This window comes from Podarcis pityusensis, assembly GCF_964106645.2.
Source record: "Podarcis pityusensis genome assembly, chromosome: 9".
In the NCBI taxonomy this organism is placed as follows: domain Eukaryota; kingdom Metazoa; phylum Chordata; class Lepidosauria; order Squamata; family Lacertidae; genus Podarcis; species Podarcis pityusensis.
Genome location: NC_138034.1, coordinates 30421753 through 30435125, shown reverse-complemented (window position 1 = coordinate 30435125; position 13373 = coordinate 30421753). Strand labels below are relative to the sequence as shown.

The 13373-nt window shown below is 40.0% G+C and overlaps 1 protein-coding gene across 2 annotated transcripts in view; it reads right to left on the bottom strand.

Annotated features, from left to right (window-relative positions):
* GLRA3 (glycine receptor alpha 3) overlaps window positions 1–13373 on the bottom strand; it is a 70038-nt gene that overhangs the window by 25079 nt on the left and 31586 nt on the right. For both annotated transcript variants that reach the window (XM_081022201.1, XM_081022200.1), the window contains exon 4: window positions 1248–1471. In XM_081022201.1, the coding sequence (XP_080878327.1) occupies window positions 1248–1471 (224 nt within the window). The remainder of the gene's footprint in view (window positions 1–1247; window positions 1472–13373) is intronic.

The following is a 13373-nucleotide window of genomic DNA, read 5'->3' as shown; positions in this document are numbered from 1 at the left end:
GACCTGACCAAGGGGCAGCTATTACTGGGTGGTTAACTTTCTGGATCATGGTCAGAACTTGGGTCCAAGTCAGGTCTTGAACCAAGAACCTGAGAAACATGTAGCAGAGATTTCAAACCCAGGTTTGATAGTTACTTCAGTTCCAATACCTTTATCTGTTTAATAGATTTTATGCTGCTGCTACATGATTGTGGCCATGGAGGGGGAAAAGGCAATTCTGCACAGCTCTTATTTATTTGACTTCACTTTAAATGTTTTCATAGTTCTCTTAAAACTACTATTATCTGCCACATATGCTTAACTGAATCATCAACACACCCCAAATGGTGGGAAAGACTTCTTCTTTTTAACACACATTGCATACTTACACTATGGACTTCACTAACACTAGATAGCCACCAGCTTAGATGGTTTTAAAAGATTATACAACTTCATGAAGACAAAGCTTTAAACAGCTACTAGTAACATGCTACCTCCTGGATCAGAGGCAACATGCCTATGAGTATCAGTCACCAATACCAGGCAACAGTAGGAGAAAATATTGCCCTCATGTCCTGCCTGCAGCCTTCCTATAGGTATCTGGTTGGTCACAGCTGAAGCTGGATGCTGGACTGTTTAAGATTTGGCCTGATCCTGCAGGGCTTTTCTTACATCATGTTTTTTGTTCTTATTTTGGTAACTGCTGATCTATTGTGGTCAACAATATATGAGAAATATATATTCTAGACATCTAGAAGTGAATAATCACTGAACTGTTACTGAAATGAATTAAGGAATTCAGAGTAGACATTTATTTAAGACATCCATTCACAGTACTACTTTACCAGAGAAAAGACTCGCCCCTAAAAAAGAGACACAACTCTTATTAGCACAACACTTTTCTCCCACATCTAAGCTTTAGTTTGTTAATAGAAGGCTAGAACCAGTAAATAAAACTAAAAATAATGGGTTGTGGGTTTTTTTTCCTTTCAGAAGAAAATTCAGCAGTGAGACCTCTGTGTTCAATTGAAAGAAATGGCCTCTACATGGAACCATGGCATTTTAAACAGCCTCCAGTTATTTCACCAATTGAATTACATATGGATGACTTAGAGAAATCAGCCTATGTCCTTGTATCTATGTATGTGAACAATCCACAACAAGGGAATGCAGCGACTGTTTTCATTAAGGGAAAGTGTACCGCATCCAAACTAAATCATAACCTCATTGCTTCCATATCACATCAGAGCCTTTTATTTGCAATTTACCTGATGGAATAGAGAACATTTCCATTTTTAAAAATCCGTAGCAATTTGTTGTCTGTTGTTACTTCATGAAAATTGGCGCCTTTTTCATTGGCAAAGAACAAGTCAGGTTTCCAGATAGAGTCCAACATGGATGGGTCCAAATCTAGAGAGTCATCTGGATATTCACTATAAGCAAGACGGGGGTCATTCCAGTTCTGACGGAGAAAGATGTTCACACGATAATCCTAAAATAAAACCAAAAGTATTTAGTGTTTTTAGCTCCAACCTTTCATTTGGTTGAATAATATGGAATTTACTAGCTGTATCCTTTAAATAAACTTAACTCCCTGGAGTCCTTGATTATATTACTCATCCCTGGCTTCAACCTTATACTGTTTAGTCACTGAACATAATACTGTATTAAAACCTAAATTGCATTACAAATATTAATCCATCAATTTGGAAAGAAATGGTCACAGTCCTGAAACACTAATTATTTACAGAGAATAAAGCTGAAATGATTCAAACATGTATTATTTTGTACAATCAAAGAGTAGATTTATATTTACAGAGGTAATTTGCTTTCCTGTAAGAGGATTATTATATAATAATTCAGTTTCTTCTTCTCTTCTCAATTAGTATTAATGGACAAGAAATAAGCCTGACCTTATATAAGCCTAACAGAACATGTGCGTGAAGTACTTTCCCAAAACTCTGGAGAGATATTTGGGGGACTACAATATACTGTTGTATGGCATGCCATTGACATTTTTCAATGAACTCAGCAGCTTCAGGTGTGGGGTAAAGAAGAGAGAAGGCAAATCCTCCTGGATAAGGAGTTGCCTCCTTTGTTCCTAAGGTTTTTCTTAATGGCTGCTAGGGCCAGTGCAGTGTAGTAATAAGAATGCATGAAGATGTCTCAAAATGTCACAAAACAATGTGCAAATGATAAACATATAATATCCAAGAGTGATGCAAATGTATATTGGGAGCTCGTAGTGTAATACATTATGAGGACTGGGATAGCTGATAGTAACTGTGAATGAACAGAAACAAACACAATAGTTGGAGATGTGAGCGTTGAGGGTGAATCCATTGTGGGGAAAGCTGGATAGTGAAAGACATAATATAGCCCTCCTGGTGGTAAAACAAGTAGATTATTTGTGCATTTGTCTCTAGCCAGTAGAAATATATATGAATCTGGAATAAATGGGGAGGGGGGGCGTATAGTGGAAAAATTATGAAGTGCAAGGTTCTTTACCCCAGTAATTATGTTTTAGACATTAATTTCCACTCTTTCTTTTCCATGTCCATTTTCCATTTCCCCTTTTCAAAAAAGGGAAAGTCCAACATTTATATGACGATTATATTTACTAATAGTTTACAGTGCATGTTCACCTGATACATTTTGACAGCCTTTCTAATTTTAGGAACAACTCAGTGAGCCATCAAGGCAGAATCAAAACCCCTCCGGAAATTTTGCACTTTCTCTAATAAAGCCTATGAGAGTGCCCTCAAATTTGGAAGTTTAGAGACGACTTCCCCCGCTGTTCTGCTGGGGTAGCATATATGCTCAGTGACATTATTCTTCCCATACATCTTTTATTCCTTTAGACTAGAAGTGAGAACACCTTTTTTAAAAAAAACCAACAACAAATCTCTTGATAGTAAAATCCTTTACGTAGAATAGTTGTCGTAAGTGTGTGATGAAGAGACCGAAAGCTGTCAGCGCTGTCAGTAGTGTGAGTCACAATAGTGCTGCTAATTTCATCAAGGTCATGCAATCAAAAGAACTGGGCACATTTCAAGGGAACAATAGGCTTGCACAAAACAATTGCTTTTCCTGCTGCACCAGCCCTTAAAGGAACCACCGCAGCTCCTTTCCTTATCACCCTCCTTTTGCTTCATTTCAATATTTTCTTCTTCTTCTTTGCTTAAAACACAAACACAAAAGCAGCACCTTTAGCTGGTCGAATGAAATCTCCAGCATCCCCTGACCTTCTAATTTCATTACCATTTGCTCAAACTTGGATGAGCACATTGGGTGCATGTGCCAACACCCCCAAGCAGCCTTAGCGTCTAATCTTTTTAAACCTCACATGGTAGAACTGCATTCTATAATTAAAAATACAATGAATGGTTTGCAGTTAATTTGGATTGCATGCTTTGCATGCTTACAACACAGAGATGTTTTTAAAAATCACAAAATGTTGTTGGACTAGGGCAAAGGATGAATGCAGCCTCGTTTCCTCAAACTGCAGACTCTTACAGTGGGTCCCTCCCAGGAATCGCACGCTCTGTGCCACAAGGTTGGCTTACCAGAGGAGGGAGCTGACAACCTCTTCTCTGCTGTACTTTGATGCAAATATAGTAGATCGAAATAGGACAGTATTGTAGGAGTCCGGTGCAGAGCTGAAACAGTGTCTTTGGTTTTGTTTTCAGTTTCATTATTGCCAAAAAGCACTTCCGTTTTTCAGTGCATTTTCCACAGCTTCCTGAAATTTCATTTATTTTTCAGTTAAACTCTGCACATTAAACCTCAGACACAGCTGTAAAAACCCTCAAAGGATGTTTGTTTAAGACTCTATGGTAGTGTTCAGGCCCTGAGCTAGCCCAGGGATGGATGAATCAGCTTGTTTCCTTACTGTGCTCACTCATAATTCTGTTCCACCCTGTTTCCACATTAATCTGTGATCTGCATGCATATTTGCATAGTATTTCAAAGACACATTTCTTCTCCAGATAAGCATTTCATTTCTAAAGCTAGGATTTCTCAAAATATATATTTTGAAATGCACTTTAAAAAAAGAAGACAAGAAATGTGTCACCGCAGAGCAAATCTGATAGACAGCTATGTTCTGATCAACAGATTACTCCAAGAGGTGCAGACCAGGTCAGTTCATATCAGGATTCACCAGAATAGAATTCCTCCTGCATCCTTTGCTCATCGTGCATAGCTCAGGTGAACTCCAGAGCTTTTGAAGCAAATGAACTGTGCAGTCAGGCATTTTGGAAGCTCTCAGACAGAACAGAAATGCTGTGACAACTAATCCCTAATCTTGTGTAACCAAACCCAAGGAAGCTCCACACCCAAAATTGCTCTTGGAACTTCTTTGCTATGTAGGGCTGCCAAATCTTTAATCAGCTCCTACTACTTTGTTTATAAAGCAACATCATCTGCAGGCAGGTGATAATATTTATCTCCATGTGGTGAAAAGCAGCTTCACTTATTGATTTTTTTCGGCGTAGCTCAAACTGCTGGTCAGACTGTTTAGCTTTGATCTGGTCAATTGGCAATGCTGGGAGGGGTTTTTTTGGGGGGGGTCTTTTCCGCTTCTTTGCCCACCAGCCATTTAACCAGCAGCCATGTAACCTCTACAGCTGCCACCATACAATGCTGAGAAGGTGATGGAATGGGAAATAAGGTAAGATCAGAACAAAAAGAATTTTGTCTCACTCATATAAATAGTAGGTAGGCAGTCATCAATATCTTTTTAGATTATCTTGAATCTTTGCTGTCTACAGAATTAACGATTGGAGAAACAAGTCTCTTTTCGGATGGTGAAAGAATTTATTTGACAGACAGGCTCAATAATGAACCATGTACCTAAAGGTGTGATTACTGACTGTGACAGCAGGCGTATGGATTTTTAAAAATGTAATCCCTGTGTTTATCATCAATGCTACTGCAAACCAGTCACCAGGGAAGTGAACTGTGGCAAACAATTTGCTAAAGGCCTGCTTGGTAAAACACGCAGACTTTTTGCTGTTTTCTACGTACCATCAGTAAGCTACCAAAAAATAAATAAAAAGGCGTGGGAGCCTGATCCTATGCATATTTACTGACTGTGTTCAGTGGGCAAAGAACAACAGTGCTGGAGTATGATGTTGTTGTATCCTTTGTGTGTCTCTTGACTCATCTAACACTTTACAGTTAGAATTCAAAAGTGACTAAAACTATGGAATGCACTTGCTGATACACTGTAAATGGTTCTAAAGGTAAAGGGACCCCTGACCATTAGGTCCAGTCGTGGACAACTCTGGGGTTGCGGCGCTCATCTTGCTTTATTGGCCGAGGGAGCTTCCAGGTCATCTGGCCAGCATGACTAAGCTGCTTCTGGTGAACCAGAGCAGCACACGGAAACGCCGTTTACCTTCCCGCTGGAATGGTACCTATTTATCTACTTGCATTTTGACGTGCTTTCGAACTGCTAGGTTGGCAGGAGCAGAGACCAAGCAACAGGAGCTCACCCCGTCACGGGGATTCAAACCGCCGACCTTCTGATCGACAAGCCCTAGGCTCTGTGGTTTAACCCACAGCGCCACCCGCATCCCACAGTACATAAGTGGTTCTAGCTGTACATAAAAAAGGAATGTAAAAGGCAAAATGATTATATCCACTTTGAAGCAGAAGAGAAGGAGCAGATTTTTCAACATATTATTAGAAGTTTATTGTGCATAACAGCAGCAAGGGTGACATGTTGCATCCTTCAATTTAATTAAGGGTAGCGAACATGTCGCTCCACCGCAAGAGTTCCACAAGACCTATCTTCATGTGTATGGGAGACCATCTTCATAGGGAGGGACACTTGGATAGCAGAGGACAGTTGGAGGGAAAGTGCAATGGTATGTTTTATAGGGTTTGTTAAGGATTATGGTGCCATAGTTTCATATTCATCCTTTTCACTAAGCACCTGCAGGCAGTTTACTGATGCTCAGGAATAGCAGCCATATTGAGAAAAAAAATGGCAGACCCATTCCTAAGGCTACTATTGCATATATCTATACTCAGATTTGCAAAGAATGGCAAAGAATCTGGAGCATGGAGAAATTATATTTACATGTTATTTGTCTCAAAAGTTTTCTTAAATGCATCTTCAGTTGATTTAAAACAAAACAGAACAAAACATGGGAGCAAGCTAAATGAAAGACAGAAACTTGGATAGTAAATACTTTAGTATTTACTGTATGCAGGGGATGCGGGTGGCGCTGTGGTCTAAACCACTGAGCCTCTTGGGCTTGCTGATCAGAAGGTCAGTGGTTCGAATCCCTGTGATGGTGTTAACTCCCATTGCTCTGTCCCAGCTCCTGCCAACCTAGCAGTTCGAAAGCATGCCAGTGCAAGCAGATAAATAGGTACCACTACGGCAGGAAGGTAAACGGCATTTCCATGTGCTCTGGTTTCTGTCACGATGTTCCGTTGCACCAGAAGTGGTTTAGTCATGCTGGCCATATAATCTGGAAACCTGTCTGTGGACAAACGCCAGTTCCCTCAGCCTGAAAGCAAGATGAGCGCCGCAACCCCATAGTTGCCTTTGACTGGACTTAACTGTCCAGGGGTCCTTTACCTTTACCTTTTATTTACTGTATGCAAGATATTGTACTTCAGTTTCCACATGAGAATAACTTTATATTGGTTTCTTTCATTTACCTTGGTAATCACTTCACACAAGAGTTAACACAGCAGATTCAATTTTGAGTGTGCAACAATTTCTGTTACCATCATGCAATTTATGCAAATCTATACAGTTGCCCTTATTGTGTCAGATGCTTCCCTGGCTTAATTTGTGAACATACTGGGACCAGTCTAAACATAATACGTGTTAAAAACAAAAAGTAGCCAGAGGGAAATAATTTTTCCAATGTCTTCGGCATTTAGCTGTCTCTCCAAGCGTGTAGGTTAATCTCAGCTTGATATATAGATGACTTTACCCTTAACTCCTATTAGAGTTAATGGCACTTAAACTCGTAAATCCCTCTCCATCAGCATAATGCACTCTTCTAGCCTATATTCCTTTTGCACTGACAGTTTATTTTCAGTCTTCTTTCAGAGCCAAAAGTCACAGAACTTTACAATAATGTGAAATCCGAAATAAACACAGAAGCAAAACAACCTGCCAACTTCTTAACCATCCATGGTAGTTGCACCATTAACAGCTGCTTGATGTGCATCCTTCAGCAGGTGACAATGTTTATTTATCTACAGTGAACAAAAAGATTTGCCTGTTGATGTCTGCCAAGCAAGTGGTTGATGAAGGCTTAAAAAAAAATATTCTCTGTCTATTGCAGATACAACATTCTGTTGAATTTCTTCTCAGGACCAATGGACAACTGAAGCCTGAGACTTTCTATGTAAGTTTCCACAAAGCTTCTATGGGTAGTCTAAAAGGTGGTGTTTCTAACATTTATAGAGGTCTTTTATCTTGTTTAATGGTTTCCAACATGAGTTTAAAAGGAAGTATGGGAAGCTGATATCGGTTTGACAATAGATGATAAAACTTGGCAAGCATTGTGTCAAAAGCCTCCAATTAGTGTTATGTTTCCTATCCATGATGAAAGTAATGTTATGCTAGTATTTTACCCCTGCTAAAGTTGCTAGGAAAAATGCTGGTCTTTCAAATATATATTGGAGAGGGTGTCGGGGTAGGGATTATTCCACCCCTCTCTTTTTGTTTTATTTTAAAACTAGTAAAAGTGTAAAAGAAAAAGTCAGGCCTCAATTTTTTCTCAGTCCATTAAAAACCCCATACATTATCATTTCCTTTATTATTATGGTGCTTCAGTTCCTGAACACTCAACAACAGTTGCCCTCTCAACCACTTAATTCATTTTTTTTAAATAATATTTATTACTTTTAAACCTTACAAAAAGGAGAAAAGAAAAGAAGAAAGAAAAGAAAAGCAAAAGCAAAAAAGCAACCTCCCCAAAAAACCCCCAATACAGTACAATATATAAACAATACACAACACAACATTAACATTAACACACATCATACCATCTCAATATCCTCTCTTTCATTCCCTTGTTTCATCGACCTCCTCTCACCTCCCTTTTTGTATTTCATTTCTATTAATTATTTCAGCAAATCCTTTCCATCTTTCTCTATTTTCTGTCATGTGATTATCTTAACATATTTTAACCTTATTTTCCATTAATACTATAATACTTATTTATGCTTAATTCCTTAAAACATTTCTACTAAAGCCATATAATTCCCTTCCAACATTTTTCTAACACTCATTAATTTTACATTGTTTCCATATATAGATTTTAAACTTTTTCCAATATTCTTCCACCGTCTCTTCTCCCTGGTCTCGGATTCTGCCAGTCATTTCCGTCAATTCCATATAGTCCATCAACCTGGTGATCTTCTATCCGAGGCTCTTAACTCTTTTCCAAGTCCCTTCTGCAAGTCTTCTTCATATTTATACATGCACTTTACGTTGTCTTCTCCTGATCTTGTTCTTATTTTCCTTCCTTTGATGCTGAAAAGTAGATCTCGGGGAAATTCCCATCTAGCAATGTTTTTATTCCTTCTCGACAAATCAGCCAAATCTCCATAGTTAAAACTGAAATTCAAAAGATATTTCCAGTCGTATTTCAAAGTTCCTCAAAGTCTGGCGGTCCCCACAATTCCAGTCTCCTCCTGACCCAAGTCCAGGTCCCAAAGGTCAATAAATCCCTGCATGAAGGGATCTATCCAACTTTCCTTCTTCAGTCCAAGCGGGGCTCCAATCCTCAAAGTCTGACTTTCTCTAAATTCAGTCTTAAAAGGCATCAACTTATAATCATCAAATTGCATCTGTAAGGCTGGGGCTCTCTCCCTCTCCACTTGTGCAGCTTGAGGTTCCACAACAACCACGTTCTCCCCCGCCTTCTCCTCAATTTGCCATGTCAAAATAGATCCCTGTATCGATTCCTGAGTAATTTCTGTATTAATATTCACTTTTTGTCCCAAATTAGTCACTTTTTGTTCCAAGTTATCAATTTTTATAGTCCAAGCATCCATCTTCTTATGGAGCTGTTCCAGTGAATCATTAATCTTACATAATGCAACCACTAAGGCTTCTTCTGTCAACATTCTTAACGGCCCAAGGTCAATCCCAGATTCTCACAGTTTTATCTTGCAGGTGGAAATTTCCTCAGCTCAGCTCATGTAACAATTTCAAAGGCTTCCTCTAGGGGGAAACAATTTCTATTTGTATCAATCCTTTTAAGCACAGTTCAAACAATAAAGTTAGTTTCAATTTTCAATTACTTTTACTCCTTTTTAAACGCAGAAGGAGACAATGGAAACAATGTATTTCTCTTCTTTAACTTACTGTCAACAAACGATCTATTCACAGTCAATGAGCATATCCAAAACTTCAGTCTTACTGGCAGCCCGTTTCCAGGTTCAGAGCAGTGGTAATTTAACTTCACTCTCTCCTGCAGGCTTACGCGATCTAAAATTTTCCCCCTCTTCTCCTGCTTCCAAGGGGGGTTTGATGATTTAGCCGCTGGAAGTTTAATCCTTTATGAAAGGCTTTCCAAGACTTTAGCTTGCAGCCTCTTTGCTTCAGTCTATATACAAAAGGGGAAGGTGGACTTCCTGTTTGAAACCTCCCCGTTTCAGTGCCAGATTAAGACGTTTAAAAATCCAATTTTCCGTTCTACTCACGGGTAGTTGTTTTAAGATCAAATTGTCCACAGGAAAAATCAGCGCTCTCTGGCAACAGCAATGCGGCTTCACTCCGTGAAAGAAGCAGTCAATTCGAAGCACCGCACCACTCACCCCACGTCGCTCCGGATCCCCGAAACCGGGTTTCCCCGCGAGTAGGGGAGGCGCAAAAGGTGCCAGCCGAATCCCACGTTCACAGGCTTCTCCCGCCTGTGATTTTTGGTGGGTCCCCGCCTTCGCCGTGGCGGTCAGACCCTAATTTCCACGAAGCAAATTCCTCCCGATCAGAGGAGTTCAGCCATTACTGGAGGTGCTAACCCGGAGGTTCTCAACCACTTAATTCAAAGCAGTCTTATTGACTTTCGTCTGCTCATTATGAGTGATGTATGGTCTGCCACATTTTGCCTTTTGAACACACACAAGGCGTGTAGCCACTTCTTTTTTACACCAGCAGCATGCAACCCGGTGCCCCCACATGATGCTGATCTACAGCCTCTATCATCTCTGACCATTGATCATACCTGGGGTTGACAGGGGCTGGAATACAAACACATTACTGGGAGGGCATCACATTGTTCATTCATACTCTCTGTACCCTGGATTGTCAATGAAATGCAAAGCTACACACTTGCTTCTCATGAATTTTGGGAGTTTTCTGGAGGCCAGCTGGGCTAGCAGCTTTGGAGCTGGGACAGCTGAGGTTGTCACATCCAAACAATAATTGTCATTTTTGCTGTTCAGGCTAGGCACTGCTGGCAATCATCTCCCTGTGTCTTTAAGTCTATTTTCTCAGTATGAAACACTGGGAGTGAAAGTTCCACTTGTTGAGTTTTTATTTGTCACACAGCAAGGTACATGGAACCTGCCAGAAGTGAGTTAGCATGCAAGCCTAATTTCCTAGTTCTTCTTCAAAATGTGACTAATGTGTTTCCAAGGCTGACTCTCTCTATGATTATGAGATTAATAGCCTCTTTGACCTGAGTTTTCTAAGAATAAGACAACTAGACAGCCTCACACAAAAGAGCAGATCTAGTGCCAGCTTCAGCATGCAAGTCAGATCAGTCACTTCCTGTTCCTGGTCCAGTCAATGTGCTTATTAGCAGCCAGCCTTGAAATGCCTGTGAGGAAAAGCTTGGCAGGACTAAGCAAGAGACATGGTTCCTTTACACAGATAATTGGCTCCATTAAAGTCGCTTGCTGTTCGATCCCTTTCCAAGTGTCAATGAAACAGTGGCACATTTACTAGTCTCTTAGGATCTGCTGCTTATTTCAGAAGTGCTGTAGTATTCTGTTAAGCAGCTTAAAAACAACGAGGCACAATCTCTCACATTTCGGGAGATCGTCGCAGAACTATGATAAGGGTCACTGGCAGGATCTAAAGAAAGACTTCCTGAAGAATGGGAGGTTCCTGATGATAGGAAGCTGGCAAATACAGGGCTGACTTGCTGCCTCCTCTCCTTCTAACCCAATGTGACATGTAACAACCACGAAAAATGCCGAAGGGCACAATATATTGATAACGAGAAGAAGAGTCTACAATAAAATAGGCAAAAAAAATCATTACAGTTTCAAAACATACATCCCAGCAAGACGTACAAAGAACCATATAGCACAAACATTATTAGTGTATATATGTCTCTCTCATATCTGTCTCTACAGCCACAGCAGGTGTTGCAGACTTCTAACAGTATGACTTCACCCCCAAAGGAGCATTCCTCCATAGTATCCTGGGACAGATGGATGCCAGACCCAAGAATTCTCTAAGAAGCTGATGAGAGGCTTCCAGGTAAGATCCTGTTTGAAAGAACTTCCTAAGATGGTAACATCTTTAAAGCATTTTAAGGCCCTGGTTGTAGTTTCCACAAATGGGTGGGGATACTTCAGGAATGGTTAACTCTCCAAACTAACTTGATTCCAGGAAGGCAAACCCACTGAAGGGGTCTAAAATTATAGGTAGGTGATAATTTTGGGCTGCCTGGACATTCCTTGAAATCCTCTATGTGCAATTTGGCCATTAGGCAAGCATGGTGATGTGGCAAGTGTGTGGTTACATAGAATGGTGCCTTTGTATTTGATTCCCCCCCCCTTTTCTTTTTTGTACAGTGTTCTGAGCTGCCTAGTTCATGGGTAGGAAAATTGTGTTCCTACAGGGGGTGTTAGACCTGCAACTCCCATTGTCCCTGATCTCTGGCCATGGTGGCTGGGGCTGATGGGACCTGGAGTCCAAAAATGTCACCCAGTGGCTATAGGCTAGCCACCTTCTGCTCTCATTCATTAGTACTCTTGGCTGGTGACAGGCAAACAGTGCTATCAGGCTACAATTCAGGATGCCTCTGTAACCCCTCCCCACAAGCAAGGGGGAGGAATTCAGCTGTGACCACCAGCTCTTGCATTTTTATTCCAAGTTTGATGGAAAGGAGAGACCAGCTGAAGAGGCAAAGCAGTCCCATCCTCTCTTTGAGTATATGAAGGTATAAACTAGTAGTACCATATGCAGGCGGGGGGTGGGTGGGTGGTAACTTAATAAAGCTCAGCCTACTTGGATACTGTCACCATCCTAAAAATTAATTTAAAGAATTTATTTTGCATGTACATTTCCTCTCCTTCATTTGCTCCGTTACTATGTTTTCTACATTAGCTTCTAGCATTCTTTGATAAATGGGAGACAACTGGGCATGAGGTGATCTATGCTTAGAAACTATAACTGACCAAGCACATTTCTGTTGTGTTTAGAAATTTCCCTTCACATTCAGCTTCCCTTTTTCACTTAATGTAACAGAATCAAGCGTGAGCCATTTGGGAAGGGCCATGTCTTGGTGGTAGAGCATCTTCTTTAAATGCAGATCACCTACCCAATCAACAGCATTTCTAGGTAGGACTAGGAGAAAGCTTTGTCTGAAACCCTGGAGAGCTACTACTGTTCACTGTAGATGATGCTGAAATAGATGGACCAATGGTCTGAATCTTCATAAGGCAGTTTCCTATGTTTCCATTACAGTTTAAAGAGTTATAGACAGGGTATGATGCAAAAGAGGATAAAGCTCCTGTGTCATTATTAGTTGTAGAGAAGAGGGAATTTCATCAGATGTAGCTTGCATGACATTCTCGTTGAAGATCTCTAACTTTTTAAAAGCAACCATCACACACACACACACACACACACACACACACACACACCTTGTTTTGAATTTACTCAGCTGTTGGTTGTTTTCTTATGACCAAGCCAGCGAAATAACAGATTTTGGTCTACATATATTAGAGTAAGCTACATTAAAATAAAATGGACTTTAAAAGTATTTCTTCGATTCCTGTGAAATATCATTAATGCACATTTGAGAAGGAGGTATGCATGTTAAATAACATAGATAGTTCAGAATATAGAACATACACTTAATATCTTTGTCTGCTGTGCACTTAGAACATAGTAAAATGTAGGGGAAATGTTGCACCCCTAAATTCTAAGCTTTCTTCAGAAAACTATTTAGATAGTGATTTAATTAAAACTTCTCCTTCACCCAAAACAGTAAGTGAAATGTAATAGTGGCATGGATAAAATAAAACAATATCTGAAAGGTGTTCAAGAAAACAGCATCAAAATATTCCCAAGCTATATTGAAGTATCAGATGTTAACCTGTAACTAAGGTACATAACATCCCTACTTTAATTTTAAAGAGCTTTTCTTGTTCGGTACAGTGAAGTTAAAGAA